The following is a 21,187-nucleotide window of genomic DNA, read 5'->3' as shown; positions in this document are numbered from 1 at the left end:
ATTTCCAGACTGTACATCATTGGGTGGATCAGTTTTGTGGTTTTTTCTCTTAGTGTATGGGATCATCCCAGCTTCTAAATTTTAATTTCATATCCAAACATTCTTTTTTATATATAATTCTTGGTATATATTTTGATCTTTCAGGCCATACCCTGATATCTGTCACAATCCACATTTCAACTGCATTCTTCTGCATCACATTCCTGCATGACAAAAAAAACCTTGGAAAAGATATGACGCCTAAGTATAGCACGTCACATGACCTGCGTCGTAAAATCACCACTCAACCACTTTCCTGCTTCACACCTATCAATTTGCATGGGCGGCCCCGGCATGTTTAACGTCGACCATGCCCCCTCTCCGCGCGCACACCAAATCTCGCAACGGGTGCGACCAGTGCAGGAGTCGGCGGGTCAAATGTGACGAGCGGGGTCCACCATGTTCAAACTGCACGACACGCGAATTAGAGTGCACATACCTGAAAGTTGCCGCCGCACGCGGCCGCGCAACAAACCCCACGCGACGCCCAAGTTCTGACCCGGCGCGGTCACTGTCCAGCGGATCGCCAGCGGCGATTTCGGTCTCCCCCAGAGCGTTGCCGGCCCTTGCCGCGGGCGTCCCGGCAAATTCGGGACCAGCTCCAGGATCGACTTCGATCCAGCCGAACACGTTTGGCATTGATAATCTGGAATTAATGCATAAATACTCCACCGAGACTTATGAAAGTCTTTGTGTGAGTGATTCTGAAATTACCGTGTGGCGGAATACCGTGCCGCGGCTTGCTCTGAAGCATGATTACTTGATGAATGGCATTCTGGCGTTGGCTTCTATGCACATTGCCACGTCGACTGACTCGCCTCTTTCGTTGCTCTATTACGATACCGGGCTGCAGTACTACAACCGGAGTCTGACGCCGTTTCGAAATGCGATCGATAGTATCTCGCCGCGCAATTGCGATGCTGTGTTTGCGCACTCGATTGTCATGATTGCTATCAGTATCACCTCGCCCAGACTTACAGCTACAAAGGATGATTGCTCGAGTATCACGGAGAACATCGTGATCTTGTTCGAGCTACTGCAGGGCGTAAAGAAGATCCTGCAGGTTAGCCAGTCGTGGATTAAGCTCGAGCTGTTCTCGCAGGGAGCTTTCTGGAAAAGTGAGCCTGCAGAACTTGATCCCGACACCGAGGCTGCTCTCACACTTCTCTCGGCATTGAACGATGAAATCATGATTGGAATCTACTCGGATCAGCACCGCATCAACAAACAAGTCATCGCCCATCTCCGACATTGCTACGGGAAATTCGCCCGCTCTCCAGATCCAGCGCCGGTTCTTGCCTGGCTTGCAGCCGTCGAGAAAGACTTCGTCGACAGTCTCAGATGTCGACAACCATTCTCCCTTCTCATCCTCATGTACTGGGGCGTTCTCCTGAAAGAACTAGACGCAAAGCGATGGTGGGCAAAGAACTCAGGCCACGCCCTAGTCTCGGAATTATATCTTGCCCTGAGATCCGGAGACCCAAGATGGGACAATGCCCTAGCATGGGTACAGCGCAAAATGGCACTTTGAGAAACCACTAAGAAACGACCTAGGGTCCTTAATTGTCCCACGTATATGGATTAGGGAGGCAGGACCAGTCGTCCAAGCACACATGTACAATAGCATACCAGCAAAAAGCGAAATAGAATGATCTTTCCCACGCGCCAGTTATCGGGGGCCCCGGACCAACGAATATCTACGTCATACATCCGCAGTCGGATAGAGCACAGCATAAGTAGTCCCTATAGCCACATATAACCCCCCCATAATTTCCATTCAATTGAACCAAAAACAAAATACCACACCATATACCACCGCATCATCCAAACCCACAGCCTCTCACATCCACAATGCCCCCCAACCCGCCCAAAACCACAATATCAAACGCAAACTACGGCCTAGTGGGCACTCTCAAACCATGCACAGTCCCCTCGACCAACAGCACCAACCCGCACCAAAAAGCGTGGAACGCCGAATCCTACGCCTTCCTCCAATCCCACTGCCCCCCAACCGCCAACCCAGCCCTCTGGCACCAAAGCCAACTAACATCCATCCACGGCCTCTTCGAAGTAACCGCAGGCGTCTACCAGATCCGCAACTTCGACCTCTCAAACATGACCATCGTTGAAGGCGACACCGGCATCCTAGTCGTCGACCCGCTGACCTCCATTGAGACCGCCGCCGAGGCTCTCGCCCTGTACCGCAGCGTGCGCGGCGAAAGACCCGTTTCGGCGCTTCTTTACACCCATTCGCATATCGACCATTTCGGGGGCGCGCTGGGCATTCTGCCGCCCTTGCCGGGTGGAGCTAAGTATGATATTCCGATTATTGCGCCTGTTGGGTTTGTGGCCGCGGCTATGGATGAGAACTTGTTGGTGGGGAGGGCGATGGCGAGGCGCACTATGTTTGTTTATGGGAGTTCGTTGGCGAGGGATGCGGGGGGCACTGTTGGGTGTGGGATTGGGAGTGGGGTTTCGACGGGGGAGGCGTCGTTTATTCCGCCGAATCTGGAGGTCAAGTATAGTGGGGAGGAGAGGGTTGTTGATGGGGTGAGGATTGTGTTTCAGGTTGTAGAGGGGGGGGAGGGGGTGTGTCGGAGATGAATTGTTATTTTTCTGTGCAACGGGCTTTGTATTTCTCAGAGTGCATGGTGCAGGGGATGCATGCTGTTTCGTCGTTGCGGGGGGGCAGAGCCGTTGATGTGAAGCGGTTGTCGAGGGTTTTGGATGAGGCGTTGGTTCTTTTTGGGGATGAGGCCGAGGTTCTTTGTTTGGGGCATACTTGGCCTGTTTGGGGGACGGAGGAAATTGGGAAGGTTGTTGCTGGGCAGAGGGATTTGTATGCTTATTTGCATGATCAGACGGTGAGGCTGATGAATCGGGGTCTGAATGGGGCTGAGATTGCTGAGGCTTTGGATCTCCCGGTTGGTTTGCGGGATGTCTGGCATGCGCAGGGCTTTTATGGCTCTGTGAGCCAGAATGTCAAGGGCATCTACCACCGGTATATGGGGTGGTTTGATGGTGATGCTGCACGTCTCTGGGAGCATCCGCCTGCTGAGAATGCGAAGCGATATGTGTTTGCTCTGGGGGGCATTGACAAGGTCATTGACAAGGCGGAACACTTTGCTCATGAAGGTGATCTTCGCTTTGCGGCGACTTTGCTCGGTCATGCAGTCGCTGCCGAACCCCTGCATGCTGCAGCCACAGAGGCATTGGCGGGGGTGTATACAAGTCTTGGCTTTGGGGCGGAAAATGCCACTTGGCGGAACTTTTATCTCTCGGCAGCTCAGAGTCTGGGCACAATCCCCGGTTTGCAGTTCAAGACATTGGGGTCTGGTATGAAGATCGGACAGTCTGTGGATCAGTGGCTGGATCTATTGGCGATTCGATTGAATGGGCCCCGGGCCGGAACCGAGTGCTTTGCTCTTGATCTCCATGTTATCGATGAACAGAGGTGGTGGCGGGTAAATCTGAGCAACGGCGCTCTGACACACAGGAGTGCGCTTGCGCAAGATGGGTTTAGTGGTGTTTCAGGGCAGACCCTAGTCCTCCAGAAGAAAGAGTTATTTGACATCCTGGGTGGCGTTGGGCGTGCACAGTCGGGCCAGTCAGAGTCGACATTATTAGAGAAGTTGTTGTCGTTGATTGAGGAGTAGAATGCTCAAAATTGAGGCTATATGCAGCTTTCCCCGCATAAGTTCAGTCCGAGGTCCAAGTAGATTGGGCCAGTTTGGCCCTCACAAGCCAAGGGCAAAGAGTTTAAAACTTCCCCCGCTCCAACATAGCGTGTCAGCGCTACAGTCGCTAAGCCATGCAATTGTAGCTCAAATAGCCTCGTGTCCCCTACCCCTCTTTCTCATCTCCCAAACTCCCTCAAGATGGCTTCTCCCACTTGCTCTGTAGAGGAATTCACCAGCACGGCCTTCGACTATGTCATCTGCGGCGGAGGAACAGCCGGACTGGCAATCGCAGCACGTCTGAGTGAGAACCACAATGTGACAGTCGGCGTCATTGAAGCGGGGAAGTATCGCATCGGAGATCCTCTGGTTGATACTCCTGCCGCCTTCACGCAGATGTTCGAGAACCCCGAGTATGACTGGTGCATGTATACATCGCCGCAGGTAACACAGCCTCCTTTCTCCCTCTCCGATCTAGGAACTGACGTATGTCCCACTAGGAAGCAAACAATGGTAAAGTGCACCATATCCCACGAGGCAAAGCCCTCGGTGGTTCCAGCGCTATCAACTACATGATGTATGTCCGAGGCTCGCTGCAGGATTATGATGATTGGGCGGAACTCGCCGAGGATGAAGGATGGTCTGCAGAGATCATGCAGCGATATATGCGAAAGCATCAGGTAAGTCAAATGCTATTTGCTGTTCAGCGTATCCCCACCAGAAAACAAGAAACTCACAGGAGAAGACCCTGGAGCCAATCGATCCTTCAATCACAGATGCATCGACAATGCCCCTTGTAGGCCAGTTCCATGGCACAAGCGGCCCTGTCCGAACAAGCTTCAACGATACCATAATGCCAGTGGAGAACGACATCATCAAGGCCTGCGAAGAAATAACAGGTATTCCAAATAAACCTCTCGACCCCTGGAGCGGCGACCATATTGGGTTCTACCATACTCTTGGTTCAGTCGTACGTACTGGCCCGAATAAAGGTAAGCGCAGTTATGCTGCGCGCGGATACTACGAGGCAAATCGTGAGACAAGACCAAATCTGAAGGTGCTTTGTGAAGCACTTGTTAACAAGGTCATTTTGGATGGTAACAAGGTCTCTGGTGTGAGTCTGAGCCATGGGGGCAATGAGTATCAAGTTTCTGCAAAGCGCGAGGTCGTTGTTTGCGGTGGAACGATCAAATCGCCTCAGATCCTGGAACTGTCTGGCATTGGTGATCCGGATGTTCTTGCTGCTGCCGGTGTTGAATGCAAGGTTGCCAACCCTGCCGTCGGAGCAAATGTACAGGATCATTCGATCTCCTTGACCACGTTCAATGTCCAACCTGGCATTGTCACGCTGGATACACTCGCTCAAGTCCCGGAGGCTATGCAAGCTGCAGCTAAGCAGTATGCTGAAACTGCAGGTGGGCCTTTGAGCTGCGTTGCCAGTATGCAGGGATTCTTCCCTGCGAAGAGTATACTGTCTGAGGAGGAATTTGAGGGTGTTTTGAAGAGTGTCCGGGATGTTCAGCCGACGAGTGCTTTCCACGAGAAACAGCTGAAGCAGGTGCTTGCTCATTTGGAGAGTGATCATTCGGCTAATTTGCAAGTTGTGCTTGTTCCTGCCACTATGGAGCCTGAGGGTATTGAGCATCAAGGTAAACTCATTGCGCCTAGGTCTGCGGATCAGCCTGCTGCGTTTACCTTTGCTATGTGTTTGCAATATCCTGTTGCGAGGGGGTCTATTCATATCGAGAGCGCCGGTATGTTTCCCTCTGCCTTTTAGTCTTGTTGTGTGGGATCGCATGCTGATTTTCACCCATAGATCCAACTAAACCTCCCGTCATCAATCCCAACTACGGCGGCCACGAGGCAGATATATCCCTCCTCGCTGCTGCAATTCGTTGGAGTGATCAAGTTAGTGAATCTTCGCATCTCAAGCCTTCTATCCTGAGCCGTGCATACCCTGAGCCGGAGGTGGATTTGCAGGACTTTGAGATCGCCAAAAAGGCAGTTCATGACCTTATCGCGGGCGAGTACCATATCTGTGGCTCGGTTGCATTGGGCGATGCGCTTGATTCCCGATTGAGGGTCAAGGGTGTTGAGGGGCTTCGGGTTGCTGATGCCTCTATCTTCCCTAACAATGTTAGTGGAAATATTGTTTCTAGTGTTTATGCTGTTGCTGAGAAGGCGGCGGATCTAATTCGTGAGGATTGGGATTTCAAGCCTGTTCCCAGAGCTGTGGCTTGATAGCAGGTTATGTGTGCTCTGATGAGTGTTATAATAGCAAATTCAATATTTTCTTCAAGCATAAAGTGTGAGTTATGACTGTCTCATGGGTAAGTGTATATGGATATTTGCGACTATCTTGGGGCTGGGTCTTATCTATGGGTCCAGAGTCCAGAGTCCAGAGTCCAGACCTCCAGACCCCAAAAACGAGACGAACATATATGTTGTGCATACACGATATCACATAGCTTCCAAGGTTCAACTCCCCTGCAGTAACCAAAACCTGCACCGGACCACCGAAGCCAAAGAAGAAAACCTCGTGGAAACGAAGGAATCACCTGACGCTCTCAGCAAATCGCAGGCGCACGTGCGACAGAGCTGCACACGCTAAACCCAACGCGGACTAACGACGTCTACGCGGGGAGCTCAGTGTTTCGCCTCTTTTATTTTCGATCTTGACTTCAGCTTTTCCTCTCACCTTGCCATTGAACCCAAGTTAACCTGCTCAATTCTATCTCACATTCCAACATGTCCAGCCAACCCCTTCTCCAAACTGCCCCGGGTATGTCCAATTGCAAGCCCCCCATTCCAGACAAATCTCCGCACCCTGGAACCCTCCGATGCTCTTCAATCCAGTGCAATCAGCGCAATCAATGCAATCAGTGAGACTAATACACCACAGGCAAGCGCATCGCGCTCCCAACCCGTGTTGAGCCCAAAGTCTTCTTCGCCAACGAGCGTACCTTCCTCTCCTGGCTCAACTTCACCGTCATCCTGGGCGGTCTCGCAGTCGGCCTGCTGAACTTCGGTGATCGCATCGGTCGGATCTCCGCTGCGCTGTTTACTGTCATTGCTATGGGTGCCATGATCTATGCCCTCGTAACATTCCACTGGCGGGCGCAGAGCATCCGTCGTCGGGGGTCGACTGGTATCGACGACCGCTTCGGCCCGACTATTCTGGCTATTGCTTTACTCGCGGCGGTGGTTGTCAACTTCATTCTGCGCATTCGTGACGGACAATTGAACTAGGGATCAACTCAACTCACCCTTTCCTTGGATTGGACTACTGAATGGAGCTGTTTCGTTACTGTTGTTTGTCGCAGAGCCCTGCTCTGCCGGATGCCTGGCATCTGATATATGTCTTTTCTAGCCGTCTCATGATTTCTCGGCGTACATGGTTTCCTTTATTCTTTTTACTCTCATTCTCATTGAATGCAGCGTCTCATTGCAATTGGCGTTTGGCTCTTGGTGCAAGGTCTCAAAAGAATGAATCATAAATTACATATCAAGTCATATTTACATACATGCTCTTCTTCCTCCCCGTTTCATCTCAACAATAATCCTTTTGGATGACCTTCCCATCCAAATACCCAGCCTCGATCATCTCCTCGAAGCTCCAATAATCCTGCTTCACACCCTTCCCGGCACTTCCAGCCACGGCCACATCACTATGGAACTTGGTCGTCCAGAACGTACTCCCCTGAGTGAACTGCGCCCAAGCCGACAACCCAGCCCTAAGAGCCTCACCCCTCAAAGCCAACTGGTTCCCACCGCCAGCCTCAATCGCCCACTCCCCAACAAAGACCGGGAACTTCCCATCAGACACCGAATCCCTGGCATCATCACAAATAAACGACCCGATATTCGCCGACGTAGCATTCGTATACTGGAAATAATAATGATGCGCATCAAAAACAACATTACTCCCCTTCTCAAAGAAAGGACTCCAATACCTCTCAGGCTTAAAACTGCCCTGAAGCATAACCGGAATCCTCGCATCGACCCTCGCAACCCGATCAATAACAGCGCGGAAATACTTCACCAGCCACGCCGCGCCAGTCTCACTCAGCGCCGCCGGCGTTCCAAACGTCGCAAAATCATGATTATCAACCGGCTCATTAATCGGCTCCAGCGTGTACCCCCACGGCACATCCGACTGCACGATAAAGTCCACGACGGCGTCCACCGCGCGCAGCGACCACTCCAACGCCGTGGAGTTCTCCCACCACCCCCAATGCCCCACCGCCTCGCCGATATCCAGCCCGTTCGTGCCGCCCGGCAGCGAATGCAGATCGACCACCACGTGCATGCCGTGCGTCTTGATCGCATACTCGGAGATGCGTCGCAGATGCGCCTGCTGGTGGCCGTGGTAGTGCGCTGAGCCGGGCAGCTGGATCCACGCTGCGTATGTGGTTGGGATGCGCAGGATGGTGACGCCTGCGCTGGCGAGCTTGTCAATGTCGGACGTCTGGATCCAGGTGCTGTAGCGCTGTTCGAGGACTGGCCCGCAGGCGCGGCCGAGATCGAGGCACATGGTCCATTCGTCGCTGGCGTTGCCGGCGTGCGTGGCCCACCACTTTGTGTCGATGGTGGATTCTTGGATGAGCCAGCCGCCGAGGTTGGCGCCGTAGCCGGTGTGTGTGCGCCAGTCTATGTATTTGTGGTTGTCCGGGTGGGTGGTGGGTTTGGTTGGGGCTTTGGTGGTTTGGGTGTTGGTTGGGATGGCTGTTGCTACGCTGCTCAGGATGAGAGCTGCTAATGGGAGGTGGGCACGCATTGTGAGTGGTGTTCTCTGTGCGGCAAAGGGAGGGGAGAAACAGAGAGAGAGAGAGAGAGAGAAAAAGCTGCAGATGATGTCGAATGGATTCTGATTGGAATGTGGTTTCCTCGTGGATACATTCATCTCTTATATAGACTGCCGAACACCCACTTCGCTACTGTGTTCGGCTCCGTCGCTAGGACATGCTCCTGCCGAATCTCCCACCCGGACCATCACCACCCTCAGTGAGAAAACAGGCTTACCCCTCGGTGCTACGGCATTCTCGAGAGACTGGGATTCTCCGTAATGTGGGGAGAGTAGGAAAAGCCGACGCTGCTCACGGCAAAACTAACCCTAGATCAGTGTTCAAGGCCGGTAGATTACGTCGAACGGGAACGTGCCAAGGATGTCCTACCCCACGATAGTCAGGGATGAATGGACCTGCTGATGCGGAGAAGAGCTATCCTGGATATGGGGGGATATGAGTGGGTGAGTGTGCGGGTGAAGTACCCCAGATGTGGATGTTGACTGTGGCTGCATTGGGATTAGGATTGGGATCAGCTGGGGGGGGCCGATTTGTTCGGAGATTCCAGTTTCCTGAGTGGATTTTGGGATCCGAGGTTCTGGTCGGAATGTCCGACCAATTTCAGTCGTCCATGGATATAAAGTTATAAGTTATAAGTACAGTATACTCCGTACGTTGGCGAGTGTCGTTGGCTGTGCAGTCTAAGGTCAACTTCCCACTTCTGGTTAGGGTTTAGTTGCCCCAGTGGACTCCCAAAGCACGTGAACTGCCGGGGAAGGGGCTCGGGCAATGCCGCGACTTTGGTGTTTCGATTGAGTTCTATGATCTTCCATGCTTCAACCTTGATGATTCATACTTGCAACTTAATCAAGATGAATTGGTTAATATCTAGTGCCCCCAGTGTGCAGGTTGATTTAGGTGATTACCTTATTCCTAAAAGTAATACTCCAGCGCCACAGCCCCCAGATCTTGTTTCGCATAATCCCGATTGGGCCAGACTCTTGGCATGATAGAGGCCGCACACATCCGGTGTTCGATGTGAAGCTGATGTTGATGTTGATATGGAGATGAGATGAGATATGGTAGAATTGCGATGTTCTATATGATACTATCTTCCTAGAGAAATGTCGAATAGACCGTCTCTTTCCCCGTGAATACATCCAAAATCGAGGCCGAAGTGAATGACGTGTCGCGGATGTGTTTGAGACTCATCCAATGGTACTTCCGTCGACCATATTAATAGTACGAGCTGATCAAGTACCCCCGTCTCCACTCCCCTACTCTTCCCATTCCCTTCTGTTTGGACACCCCCTTTCTCCCTTCTCTCTCTCCCCCTTGACCTTTCTTGTTTACTCTTCTCTCTTCCTCCTCTTCCACCTCTTCTCTTTCTACCTTCCCTTGGGCTTTTTTAATAGACTTTTTCCCCCCCCGTAATTCCCTTTGATTCTCTCGACCCTTGATCCTATCTCTCTGCCTTACACTACCGCTCCTTAGCGCATGGACCATCTGGATCGCCCTAATTCCCGACTTGAACTATCGCATGGCATGTTTCGCTTGCTACCCTGGCCCTCGACAATAGGAGGGAATAAGATGATGGAGGAAGTCAAGATGCTGGCTCCAACCAACTGCACACTCAACTCGCTGTCTCTACCTCAACTCAAGCGCAAACGGTCCGACGACGCGACCGACGCTCCCACACCGACCAAGCTCTGCACAGAGTCGCTGGCCACGCGCCCGGTCGCTGCGACCGTCGTGATCCCAGAGTCGCTCACCCCCAGCACCCCGACCACGCCGAGTGTCGCAGCGTCAAATCCCCCGGTCGCGGCGCCGCTTCCGCCGGCGCAGGTCGTCAAACCGGCACCCACCACCAACCACTTGAGAGATACCATCACCGCACAACTCGGCCTCGAGGTGCTCCTCAAGCACAACGAACTCCGGTTGATCGACCAGGAAATCGCCAAGTGCCAGGTCGCCCTGGAGCAGCTGCGTCGCTGCGCTGAAATCCCTTATCCGGGCTCACGTGTCGCCGGTGGATCCGCCGATGTGAGCTCCGGCACGGGCGCATCGTTGGCACCTGGAAATGGTCCGCTGCCGATGTCGCCCGCGCCATGGGGAGTCACCGAGGGTCCCTACTCGCGCCACTACGCCCGCTGGCTGCTGCCTGATCCGCGATTTGACGGTGGCGAAGATGGGTTGGCGATCTCTCCGCTGGTCGAGGGTCGCTCTACGCGCGGAAACCCGGGTGACTTGGGCTCGCTGGCGGGCAAGACTCGTCCCCAGCGCGGTTCAACGGGTACCAAGCACACCTCCCTGTCCAGTGGATATCCCCTGGTCAAGGAGAAGCCTGGTCCCATGCTCATCCGGCGCAAGTCGGATGGTGTTCTGGTCAAGCTGGTCTGTCTGGATTGTCGCCGCGACAATTTCTCTTCTACGCAAGGATTTATCAACCACTGCCGTATCGCGCACAGTCGCAACTTTGCAAGTCACGATGCTGCCGCCGTTGCCTCGGGTGAAGCGGTCGACGCGGACGACGCCGGGGTGGTTGTTGCTCGCAGTGAGCCGATCAGTAGTGTTAAAGCTCCTGGCTACGTGCACCCTCTCATCCGCACTGCGCCAATTCCCACTCCTCCCAAGTCTATGCCCACCGAGAAAGAGTTGGCGACCCCTGTGAAACCTGCTGCGGCTAACCTTTCCGCGGTCGCCACTCCTCCCGCCACTGTCCCATCCAACCGTCGCCAGTCTGAGCTTGTGCGTTTGCCTCTGAACCCGCAGTTCCTGGCCTCGCCCGCCACGCCCCATCTCTCCGCATTGATGAAGGCCCGCGGTGCCGGCTTGGACATGGACAAGCTTGTCAGCGAAGCTCGCACGCCTGTGGACCTGGGCAGCCTCTCCGACGACGAATCCGACGAAGAGTCCCGCCCGTCCAACTCCGATCTCGATGCATCTCAGCTCAATGGCCGCGTCGGCCGTCAGCCAATGCGTATTCCGATTGCTCAAGCAGCCCAGCCCGAGAGTCGAAAGGCCTTGGATCGCATTCATGGGCCGCTAATAGAAGAATCGACCCCAACGCGCCCCCAGCCCTTCTTGAACATCTCTGGGCCGACTGAGTCTTCTCTGGCGTCCCACGACAGTCTTGACCGTGCCAATCTCAGCCCGCACGCCATGGAATCGAACCAGGCCCCAAGTCTGGTCAGCGATGATGAAGATGACTACGAGGCTGCCTCGGATGACGACGGTCTCTCATCTTCTGAGGCAGACGATCAGGAAGAAGAGTTCCGACACATTCACGTCGAAGACGATGATCGTGCTGCTGCTCCTGCCGCTGCAGAGGCGAAGCCTGGTCCATCGCTCGCTAGCCCTGCGCCCCAGTCTGCCACACCATTGTCGCAGCCACTGAAGCGCAGCCGCTCGAAGAAGATGGGTCGGGTTCCTTTTGGGGAGAGTGATGATGCTCGTCAAAACCATGCCCGTGTTAGCTTTGTCCATTCTACTGAGAATCCCACCAAGCCCAAGTGTGAGAGGAAGAACTGATTGCCCTGATCACTTCGACTCCTTCAACCACAACCACAACCCCAACCACACCTATGATCAACCAAGTCCAGCGCAGTCTAATCAGCCAGGCCTCGACCTGCCTGATCCCTGTCTGAAATCTTGGCCTGATCTCGTTAACTTCAACCAAGTTAACAAAAAGAAAACCAATAACGCATTCCTTTTGTCATCACGCCCTCCCCCAAATTTCCCCACCTCCAAGCAACCAAAAAAACAAAACAAAATCATCTGAAAATGCGGTCCATCTTGATGATGATCAACCCCGATGCATGGCGTTTGATGTTGATCTGGGATGATGTTGATGACTTTCCTATCTCTCAACCCCTACTTTTACCTGACCCTTACACCCTACCCTAACAAACACAACACTCAACAACTAACAACTTACACCTTACAATTTTACACTACCTCCCTACTCTTCTCACCTTTACTCTTCTTGTGATGCATGCGTCCTCCCCTGTTTTACTCTTACTCCTTATTCGATATTTGCCTTTTAATGAAGACTTTACGGCCGTTTGTACATAGCGTGAGATTGAAATGTTACTGGTTTGGCATAGAATGTGTTTCTGTAATAGTGGTTATCCTAAGTAACAACCTATAAGCACGGTAACTATAAGTATAAGTATAAGTATAGCGTTAATTTAACTCAAGTTAACGTTAGCATACAAAGACATCCCATGTGCAACTAGCTTACAATGCAATACTGCCAAGACCAAATAGAGCATGCAGCCGCAGCCTACAACTAACGCCCAACGCCCAACACCACCAAACACAAAATAAATTGCCCAACGCCTCCCCAGCCTCAATCTCAATAAATCGCTTCCAATCGGGGAACACGGCCATCTATCCGGTTCAGGCTAAGTGCCCGACTCGATCCATTTTGACTTTGTCAGGCGTGCTAGATAAAAGTACCCAATCGGGTAGCTTGGCAGTTGGCAGTTGGAACTTGGCAGTTGGGAGTTGGAAGTTGGCAATTAGCTGCCTGGTACGTTTTGCTATAACGTTATTATACGAATACGTATACGAATATGCCGAGGTTGACGTTTTTGGTTAATTGCGGGGACAGAGAATTGGATGGACTAGTGAGAAGGAGTAGATATTCAAGTATCTTGATTGGTAATTATAACTTACAGTAGAGGGATGGAAGGTGTAATGGTACCATTGTGATGTTGGAATTAGCCTTTGTGGGAAAATTAGTAGGTTAACTTATAATTTAACGTCACATTAATAACGTATCTATAGAATTGGGATATTCAAAGCAACTTGTAACTTGAATCATAATCACCTCTAGATTTATCGTCGCGACACTATCATCTGATTCCATTGGCTTTTGTAACTCCGAGCACAACACACGTCTACTAACTTATAAGTTATAACTTAGAACCTAACAGTATCACGATGGGAATTGAATGGGCGTTATCGATAAGCCAACTTCATTTGTCAACTCCACATCTGATCAATTGGTCTCCAACTCCAACATATCCCATCTGAGCATCAAGACCAGTCACTCAAACGGCAATTCCACAACAATAAAGATGCCTGACCCAAAGCCCGACTCCAACACCTCTACTCCAGAGAGCAAAGGCAGCTCTACAGCCCTCACCTTCCACCCTGGCCACATCACCCTCTCAACCTTCAACCATCTACTAGCCTGCTACCCAAGAACCGTGGAACAAGTCCATCGAAACAAATTGACCCAGAAACAAACATCAAAATCAAAACCAAAACCAAAACCCAATCCAAAGCGCAAATCAGCAGATGCAAACACCACCCAAACACAAGACCAAGACCCAGATCCAACCTCCACCGACAAACAAATCCAAGCAGACCTGGAATCATTCCTCAAACTCGACCACTGGCGATACGACACCCTCCCCAAAGCCCTCGCCAAGCGCCAAGGCGCCGAAGCCCATCTCACCAAAGATGAATTAATCGATATCATGGCATGGAAGACGTAAGTTCTCCCTCCCTTTCCCTTCCATTTCTACCCAAAGACAAAGTCACTAGTATCCCCATTTCCCCGTCTCACACCCCCAGCTCTAATCCAACCTAATATTTCATATATAGCTCTCACGGCCGCGCCCGTCCAATGCTAATGGGCATGATCAAGGCTAATCAGCAAAGCACTATAACGAAGGCTACATCTGAGGCGTTTGCTGCCTTGCCGGGTTTGGATTTAATTGGGGATGGGGATGTGGAAAGGTCGTTTCCGAAGGCTAGTTTGGATGCGTTGACGGCTCCGTTGCGTGGTGTTGGGCCGGCGACTGCGTCGCTTGTTTTGTCGATTGCGACTGTTGGTGGTGGTGGTGGTGGTGGTGGTGATGTGTGCCAGGTGCCGTTTTATAGTGATGATGTTTATTTGTGGCTTGTCTTTGGGGTGTATCCTTCTGGAGAGGGGGAGCGGGAGGGGGAGGGGGAAGGGGCGAGGTTGAAGGGTGTTAAGGCGAATGGGGAGTTGGATGTCAAGTATAATTTGAAGGAGTATCGAGGGTTGTGGGATGAGGTGCAGGGGTTGAGGGCGAGGTTGGGGTCTGTTTCGACGGTTGAGGTTGAGAAGGTTGCTTATGTGCTTCGGCATTTTGCGTTGTCTGGGTATGACTTTGTTCGGGATGCTGGGGGTGACGAGGCTGTTGTTGTAGATCCGATGGTGTCTGGGAGGCAGAGTAAACGGCGTAAGGTGAATTGAAGGGCATGTATAGGGGATTGGAATGGATTCTCTACCCTTGTATATCATATATCATACTTCACTATATATGAATTATATCTACAATTTTAAGGTACAATTCATGTTCACAATTCAGCACTTGTTATATTGAACTAGATTAAATCACAAGAACACACCCAATCCAACAGCCATACACCACCACCCCAAAGCCCCTTCCCCAATCCTATAACGAGCCACACTCCCTCCGCCTCCAGTCATTTGCATATTAGCTTTCAATCCACTATACGACGTCGTCGGATGCCCTTCTTTGATCCCTGAATCTGAATCTGACTCTAGATCACCATCTCCGTCTATTTCACCAGTATCACTGTCTGTCTCTTGATTTCCAGAGCCAGATAGACTAGCTGTTGATTTCGGTGTCCCAGCTGAAGTTGTTGACATTGCATTTGCAGTTGTTGTTGTAGTTATAGTTGAAGCCAGCCCAGATTGAACGCATTCGGCGCTATGTTCAGAATCTTGTTAGTTATATCCTCCGCCATCTATCTCTATAGTATCATATCAATCATGACTTACGTCCCCGTAGCACATGCAGTGTGCGCAGCATTATCAGTCGAAGTCACAGTCCCATCTACCGTTTCAGCAATGGCGAACGTGCTCATTGCAAAGAGGAGTGGGAGGGTCGGGAGTATTGTTATAAAGCGCATTGTGACTCTGCTGTCGAATAATATAACTAGGTCTGGGGGATACACAACTGCGCAAATGGGTTGGATTGGATTGGACTCGATGGAATAGAGACTTTAGTTAACAATTGGATTTTGAGAGATGGATGGACATCCACGCATGGGAATTTGGATATAATGTACTGTACGTGTACTGCAGGAATCAATCAACATGTCAAGCAGAGACAAAACATTCTTTTAAGGGGATTCCGTTCTTGGGCTATGTGCATTTCCTATATGCATGTACTGTGTTCTTTGTACAGTATCAGGGTCTAGGTGTGATTTACTGTAATAATTGGTATTTTGTGTCAAGTGGAACTGGAATTGTTGTAACGTTATCTGAGGTCATTGGATTATCTCCCATGTTCTAGATGAAGATCTGGGGAAGAGAGGTAGATTGCTAAACTCAATTGCAGAGTGTCACATTCTTGGGGTGTTGCTCGGGCTGTGGCATTCCGTTGTGCATTCCGGCTGCTTTGGATTTTAGACTTGGTCTGCCAATAGGGAGGATTCCAGTTGATGGGATTTTGTTGTAAATGTATAGACTGGTGTCTATGGTTGATTTTACTTCAATTATAGTGGAAACTTCCGGTGTATCTTCTTGTTCGGAGGTCCGGTCCGAGGGCGAGAAGTAGATGATAAACTAGCTGAATATCCGTTGAATGACATTTTGGCAGAGGCGAGGAGTTACCCCTTACTTTGATTTTGGTATTCCGATCATGGTCTATGGTCAATAATTCATTGTGGTATCTATCAAGTGCATCAATGTACACCAGACCATACTCTGGTAATCAACTAAGCATATATACAAGAAAACCAATCACCTACAGACCCTTGGCCTGCTTAGCCTCAGTAAGCGCCTCCTTCAGCGCCGCCAGGGCATTATCCACATCCTTGCGGTTGGGGTCAGTAACACTGACACCCATGTGACCGAAACGGATGTACTTGGTAGCAATCTCCTTGTGCAGACCAGCTGCAAAGATGACACCACGCTTCAGCAGACCAGGCAGGACATCGGGGGGAGCCAGACCCTCGGGCAGATACATGGCAGTCATGCCGTGAGCCTGGCATTCAGGACGGGGAGCAAGCTGCTTGAGACCCAGCGCGGCGGCAGCGGCCTTCACCTTGTCCGAGACCTGGGTGTGGATGGCAAAGCGGCCGGGGACATCGGCTGTGATCTGGGTAAGGGTGGTGTGCAAGGCGTGGACGAGCTGGGTGGGGGGAGTGGCAAAGTACGAGGGCTTGTTGTTCTCGTAGTTCTGCATGACGGGGAGCCAGTTGGCGATGGCAGCGTAGTAGGAGCCGGGCGGGGTCTTGCGGGACTGGGCGCGCTGGATGGCGCGGCCGGATGTCATGACGATGCTGAGACCGGGTGGGCAGCCGATGGCCTTTTGGCTGGCGGTCACGACGGCATCCAGGTCCCACTCGTCGAAGGCGATCTCCTCCGATCCGACACTGCAGACACCGTCGACGATGACGAGGGTCTCTGGGCTGACGCGGCGCACGAGCTGGGCGACGCCCTTGACATCGCTGAGGACGCCGGTCGAGGTATCGACGTGTGTGAGGGTGATCAGCTTGTAGGGCTTCTGCTTGAGGGCCTGCTCGATCTCCTCCAGGGAGGGGCGGTCACCGATGGGAGCCTTGAGGTGGGTGACCTGTGCGCCATAGCACTCGAGGCACTGGCCGAAGGAATCTCCGAAGTAACCGGTGTTGAGGACCAGGGCGTTCTCGCCGCGCTCAATCAGGTTGGCAGCAACCAGGTCCCAGCCCAAGGTACCACTACCGGCGATGATGAAAGGCTGTGCGGAGGGGTTGGTGGATTGGAAGAGCTTGCGGGTGAGGGTTAGGGTCTCGCCAAAGACTTTGACGAAGCCGGGGGCGACATGGCTCTCACTGCGGGGAAAAGGTCAGTGACTGTTCATATGGTAGTTGCATATAGCTGTGTGTGGGTGTGTACTCACGCATAGTGGGACATGGACGAGAGCACGGCATCGTCGAACTCGATGGGTCCTGGGATCAGGAGGGTGTTGTGAGGGGCTTGAGCAGACATCTTCTTGGGTGTAGGTTCGGGGAGAGGTGCAGGAGGAATGGAGCGGTCGATGGGTTTATATTCGACGTCGTCGGGGACAAGGGAGTCTCTCTCGGTCGAGAAGGGCGTGTTGAGGTCGGGAAGAGGTAAGCGATCCAGATGTCTGGAGATCAAGCTTAAACGTTGCGACGATTTGGTCATGCCGATAACCGCGGGGTAATTGCAACGAGATTGGATGAATTCCCGAGGGAAACTTAGGATCGGGGATCGCCGCCGAGTTCAGGGATTGACCGGGTGAAGGGCCGAGTTGAGGTCACTGATTAGTTTGTTCGGATGAGGACACCGAGATGGAGGGAAAGATCTGGCTATTTATGAAATGAGGCTTCGTCAGCGATTTCCGTCTCTTTTGTGTTTTTCCCCCTGGTTTGGACGGAGAAATGAAGGCCGGGCGGACCCTACCGATTGACCAGTCCACGACTTACGCCGTACGCATTGGTCTATTTGGGTTGGGGAAAGGTGTAGAATGATGGAAGATACTATGCTCGAGTCAATTGAGGGATCTGAACATCCATTGTGTGTTTCTGGTTCTTGCTGTCCTTCTTGATGCTGCCAATGTATACATACCTATCTATGTAGGAGATCTCAGTCATTGGTAGATATCCAGTAATTTGAGACTATCCGTAGAGTCTATACACCTATGCAGCTTCATTCTACCTCTTCAGATTTACTGTATTCACGACTATTCCCCATGTCTACCCTCAGATCTCAGTCTGTATCTTCCGCAGTATGTCCCGTCCTACTCCAACACGGCGACCTCCGCAAACAATTAGGAAACCTTCGAAAGAGAATGGATTGGGCTACCCAACCCGATAGATATTAGGACGAGCTGCTCGGTCTAACCAGCCAATGTCATGCGTAACATCGAACGGCCATCAAAGGAAGCATATACCACTAACCCCCATTCGGTGACCACCTAGGGCTTAGGGCATTGCGTAGTTGTTTCCCCGCGAAGCTCGCAGGCTCCAGTCGACAGCTGTCCAGCTGTTGCTCCTCTCTCTTCTGGACTAATTCCGGTCCATTGCCCTTTACCCCACATCATGACCGCCCGCTTGGTCCTGGTTATCGGTGACCTCTTCATCCCTGACCGAGCTCCTGTACGTTGTCTCCGCCACAGCTCCTGTCCGTCTGCTAACATCATCTAGGATCTTCCAGCCAAGGTACTATCCCTAGAGCCTCACATTGATCACCCTCTGACCCCGCATAGTTCCGCAAACTCCTCACCCCCGGCAAGATCGGTCAAACGCTTTGTCTCGGTAACCTAACCGACCGCGAGACTTATGACTTCCTCCGCGATGTAGCCCCGGACCTGCAGATGGTCAAAGGCGATTTCGACGTTGATTCTCCCAACCTTCCCCTATCCAAGATCGTCAATCATGGCAGTCTACGTATTGGATTCACCCACGGCCACACTATCGTCCCACCCGCCGATGCCGACGCGCTCTTAATTGCAGCTCGCCAGATGGATGTTGACGTTCTACTCTGGGGTGGTACCCACCGATTCGAGGCATTCGAGATGGAGGGCCGCTTCTTTATCAACCCGGGTAGTGCTACAGGCGCTATGAGCTCGGGTTTCTGGCCAGAGGACGAGGAGCCTACACCTAGCTTCTGTCTAATGGATGTAAGTTATGGCCGTTCGAGGTGTATGGGCTGATACTGACCCCTTCACAGATCCAGGGTGATGTCCTTGTGCTGTATGTTTATCAGCTAAAGACCGATGCCAATGGTGTAGAAAATGTGGCCGTTGAGAAGGTCTCCTTCCGCAAAAACCACCCTCCTGCCGAATAATCGCCATTCCTGATTCCCCCGTGTAAATAGTCTCCTGGTTTCCAAGCGATCTTGTTTTTGCTGTGATTCATTCCATTTCAATTTGATACATGATACCTGAATCGATTTATTCCACCGTTGCCTGTGTTATTCAAATAATCGATCTGCAGGTTGGAGCCTCAGCTGGGAAGGAGATAAGACATATTCAAGGCGCTAGAAGGATGATACCCTGGTGGTTGCGTATTTAGCTGTGTTATCAAGTTGCTTGTTTTCTCCTGCCAACCAATAAGTCTACCTAACCAAAGATCTCTCTATTCTTCGCAATGCCCACATCCACTCTGTCTCTACCACCAGTTCGTCTCAACTCTTGTCAGCCTCGTTGGACTGGCAGTATACGCCCACCGCCCACCAATCGCCGGAAATGGCGCTAAACCTAACCTGGAACCAGGAAGCCTCGCATTGTCCAATCCGAAGGTCAACCTCTGTTCGGTTCCCTCTATATATCATTTTGCAACAGGATCATCTTGTCAGTTTCCAATCCCACACCCGATACAAGTGTTTCCCGCCCGTTGTGGTTGATATCTTTATTTGTCAAGGACCCACGCGAATTAGACCGGCAGTCGGAGAGCTCTGATTGCTCCCCTCATCGGATTCTCGGCGCTTTCGATCCTTCAACTATCCCCCCAACATCACAACAATTGCCAGATAAAATGGCTGCAGAAGGCCAGGAGATCCCGGAGGAAATTAAGGAGGACCAGATTCCCGTCCAGGAGGAAGGTGGAGATGATGAGGTAGGTGTGACTGGCAATTCCGCCCTTTGTTAGCTCTCGTGTCGCATCTTTCATACTCGCTTCTCTTTGTTTCTGCTATATTGATAAGAACCCCGTTAACATGATCGAATTCTACAGGAAGAAATCGCAGCCATGAAGCGTCGAGTCGCCGAGATGGAGTCCGAGGCCGCTAAGTTGCGCGAGATGCAAGCTACTCTCGACCAGCAGTCAGAGAACCTCCAAGAGAACAAGGAAGATATTGATGCACGAAGCATCTTCGTCGGAAACGTGGACTACGGTGCTTCGCCCGAGGAGATTCAGGCACATTTCCAGACCTGTGGCTCGATCAACCGGGTGACCATCTTGCTGGACAAGTTCTCCGGCCAGCCCAAAGGGTGAGCACTGAATTAGGGCACTAGATCGGCCACTGCTAACATCTATCTAGATATGCCTATGTTGAGTTTTCAGAGCCTAGTCTTGTTGCTCAGGCTTTGGTCCTGAATGAGAGCGTATTCCGCGGTCGCAACCTGAAGGTCCGTTCAGATCCCTCCCGCTGTCTCTATTGAAATACTAACTTCCGCAGGTCGTTCCCAAGCGCACTAACCTACCTGGCATGCACCGTGGTCGTGGCCGGGGTGGATTCCGTGGCGGTCGTGGTCGTGGATTCCCTCGTGGTGGTGGTTACCGCGGTGGTGGTGGTGGTTACCGGGGTCGGGGACGTGGATTCTCCCCCTACTAAACGCGTGACTGGTGAAGTAGAGAGTTACAATACACGGGAAACGATCAGGATGTGTGTCAAAGTCCTGGCTCCGAATTCAATCTGAACCTTTCAATTTCTCCGTGGCTTTGGAGTTGGGATATGGAATGTGTACAATAATTACCGGGCAATCAACAGTGATCTAGCAAGAAAAAAAGAGAGACAAATCAGATTGGCTATGTTGGGAGTACTGTATTGCGCAAAAAACGTTAACTGTTGTAGTCGGTCAACCTCCGGAGGGTCATTGAATCATCGGATAATGAGAGAACGTAAAACTCTACAAAGTACGCACAGTACGTACAAGGTAGCGTCATAGTTGAGATCAGCTATTGACTAATGTCCGTTTATCCGTATCAGATTGATCTTGAGCTGAT

At 51.7% G+C, this 21,187-nt stretch overlaps 10 protein-coding genes across 10 annotated transcripts; 8 read left to right on the top strand and 2 right to left on the bottom strand.

Moving 5' to 3' along the window:
- Window positions 1-349: 349 nt before the first annotated feature.
- Window positions 350-1,570, top strand: N7511_005368 (Zn(II)2Cys6 transcription factor domain-containing protein; the record flags this gene model as incomplete). The annotated part of the gene is made up of 1 exon (XM_057127745.1): window positions 350-1,570. One exon carries the CDS (start codon window positions 350-352, stop codon window positions 1,568-1,570), a length of 1,221 nt encoding a protein of 406 aa, XP_056984262.1.
- A 320-nt stretch (window positions 1,571-1,890) lies between these two features.
- On the top strand, window positions 1,891-3,695 carry N7511_005367 (alkyl/aryl-sulfatase; the record flags this gene model as incomplete). The annotated part of the gene is made up of 2 exons (XM_057127744.1): window positions 1,891-2,628; window positions 2,697-3,695. The coding sequence occupies 2 exons, from the start codon at window positions 1,891-1,893 to the stop codon at window positions 3,693-3,695; spliced, it is 1,737 nt and encodes a 578-aa protein (XP_056984261.1).
- A 222-nt stretch (window positions 3,696-3,917) lies between these two features.
- N7511_005366 (GMC family oxidoreductase) lies at window positions 3,918-5,957 on the top strand (the record flags this gene model as incomplete). The annotated part of the gene is made up of 4 exons (XM_057127743.1): window positions 3,918-4,160; window positions 4,217-4,396; window positions 4,456-5,470; window positions 5,533-5,957. 4 exons carry the CDS (start codon window positions 3,918-3,920, stop codon window positions 5,955-5,957), a joined length of 1,863 nt encoding a protein of 620 aa, XP_056984260.1.
- Window positions 5,958-6,464: 507 nt separating this feature from the next.
- Window positions 6,465-6,965, top strand: N7511_005365 (putative vacuolar transporter chaperon Vtc1; the record flags this gene model as incomplete). Its single annotated transcript, XM_057127742.1, has 2 exons — window positions 6,465-6,498; window positions 6,619-6,965. 2 exons carry the CDS (start codon window positions 6,465-6,467, stop codon window positions 6,963-6,965), a joined length of 381 nt encoding a protein of 126 aa, XP_056984259.1.
- A 301-nt stretch (window positions 6,966-7,266) lies between these two features.
- Window positions 7,267-8,493, bottom strand: N7511_005364 (uncharacterized protein; the record flags this gene model as incomplete). Its single annotated transcript, XM_057127741.1, has 1 exon — window positions 7,267-8,493. One exon carries the CDS (start codon window positions 8,491-8,493, stop codon window positions 7,267-7,269), a length of 1,227 nt encoding a protein of 408 aa, XP_056984258.1.
- Window positions 8,494-9,997: 1,504 nt separating this feature from the next.
- N7511_005363 (uncharacterized protein) lies at window positions 9,998-12,031 on the top strand (the record flags this gene model as incomplete). The annotated part of the gene is made up of 1 exon (XM_057127740.1): window positions 9,998-12,031. The coding sequence occupies one exon, from the start codon at window positions 9,998-10,000 to the stop codon at window positions 12,029-12,031; it is 2,034 nt and encodes a 677-aa protein (XP_056984257.1).
- Window positions 12,032-13,584: 1,553 nt separating this feature from the next.
- Window positions 13,585-14,720, top strand: N7511_005362 (uncharacterized protein; the record flags this gene model as incomplete). Its single annotated transcript, XM_057127739.1, has 2 exons — window positions 13,585-14,003; window positions 14,117-14,720. Coding segments are annotated over 2 exons (1,023 nt in total), but the record flags the coding sequence as incomplete, so codon positions are not given.
- A 1,537-nt stretch (window positions 14,721-16,257) lies between these two features.
- N7511_005361 (alanine--glyoxylate transaminase) lies at window positions 16,258-17,663 on the bottom strand (the record flags this gene model as incomplete). Its single annotated transcript, XM_057127738.1, has 2 exons — window positions 16,258-17,326; window positions 17,395-17,663. 2 exons carry the CDS (start codon window positions 17,661-17,663, stop codon window positions 16,258-16,260), a joined length of 1,338 nt encoding a protein of 445 aa, XP_056984255.1.
- An 896-nt stretch (window positions 17,664-18,559) lies between these two features.
- On the top strand, window positions 18,560-19,307 carry N7511_005360 (vacuolar protein sorting-associated protein 29; the record flags this gene model as incomplete). Its single annotated transcript, XM_057127737.1, has 4 exons — window positions 18,560-18,616; window positions 18,665-18,679; window positions 18,727-19,140; window positions 19,191-19,307. The coding sequence occupies 4 exons, from the start codon at window positions 18,560-18,562 to the stop codon at window positions 19,305-19,307; spliced, it is 603 nt and encodes a 200-aa protein (XP_056984254.1).
- Window positions 19,308-19,996: 689 nt separating this feature from the next.
- Window positions 19,997-20,795, top strand: N7511_005359 (polyadenylate-binding protein; the record flags this gene model as incomplete). Its single annotated transcript, XM_057127736.1, has 4 exons — window positions 19,997-20,077; window positions 20,195-20,451; window positions 20,502-20,589; window positions 20,640-20,795. 4 exons carry the CDS (start codon window positions 19,997-19,999, stop codon window positions 20,793-20,795), a joined length of 582 nt encoding a protein of 193 aa, XP_056984253.1.
- Window positions 20,796-21,187: the final 392 nt, after the last annotated feature.

This window comes from Penicillium nucicola, assembly GCF_028828085.1.
Source record: "Penicillium nucicola strain IBT 29836 chromosome Unknown utg000005l, whole genome shotgun sequence".
Classification (NCBI taxonomy): Eukaryota; Fungi; Ascomycota; class Eurotiomycetes; order Eurotiales; family Aspergillaceae; genus Penicillium; species Penicillium nucicola.
The sequence above is the reverse complement of the archived record's forward strand: the minus strand, read 5'-3'. Positions and strand labels throughout refer to the sequence as shown.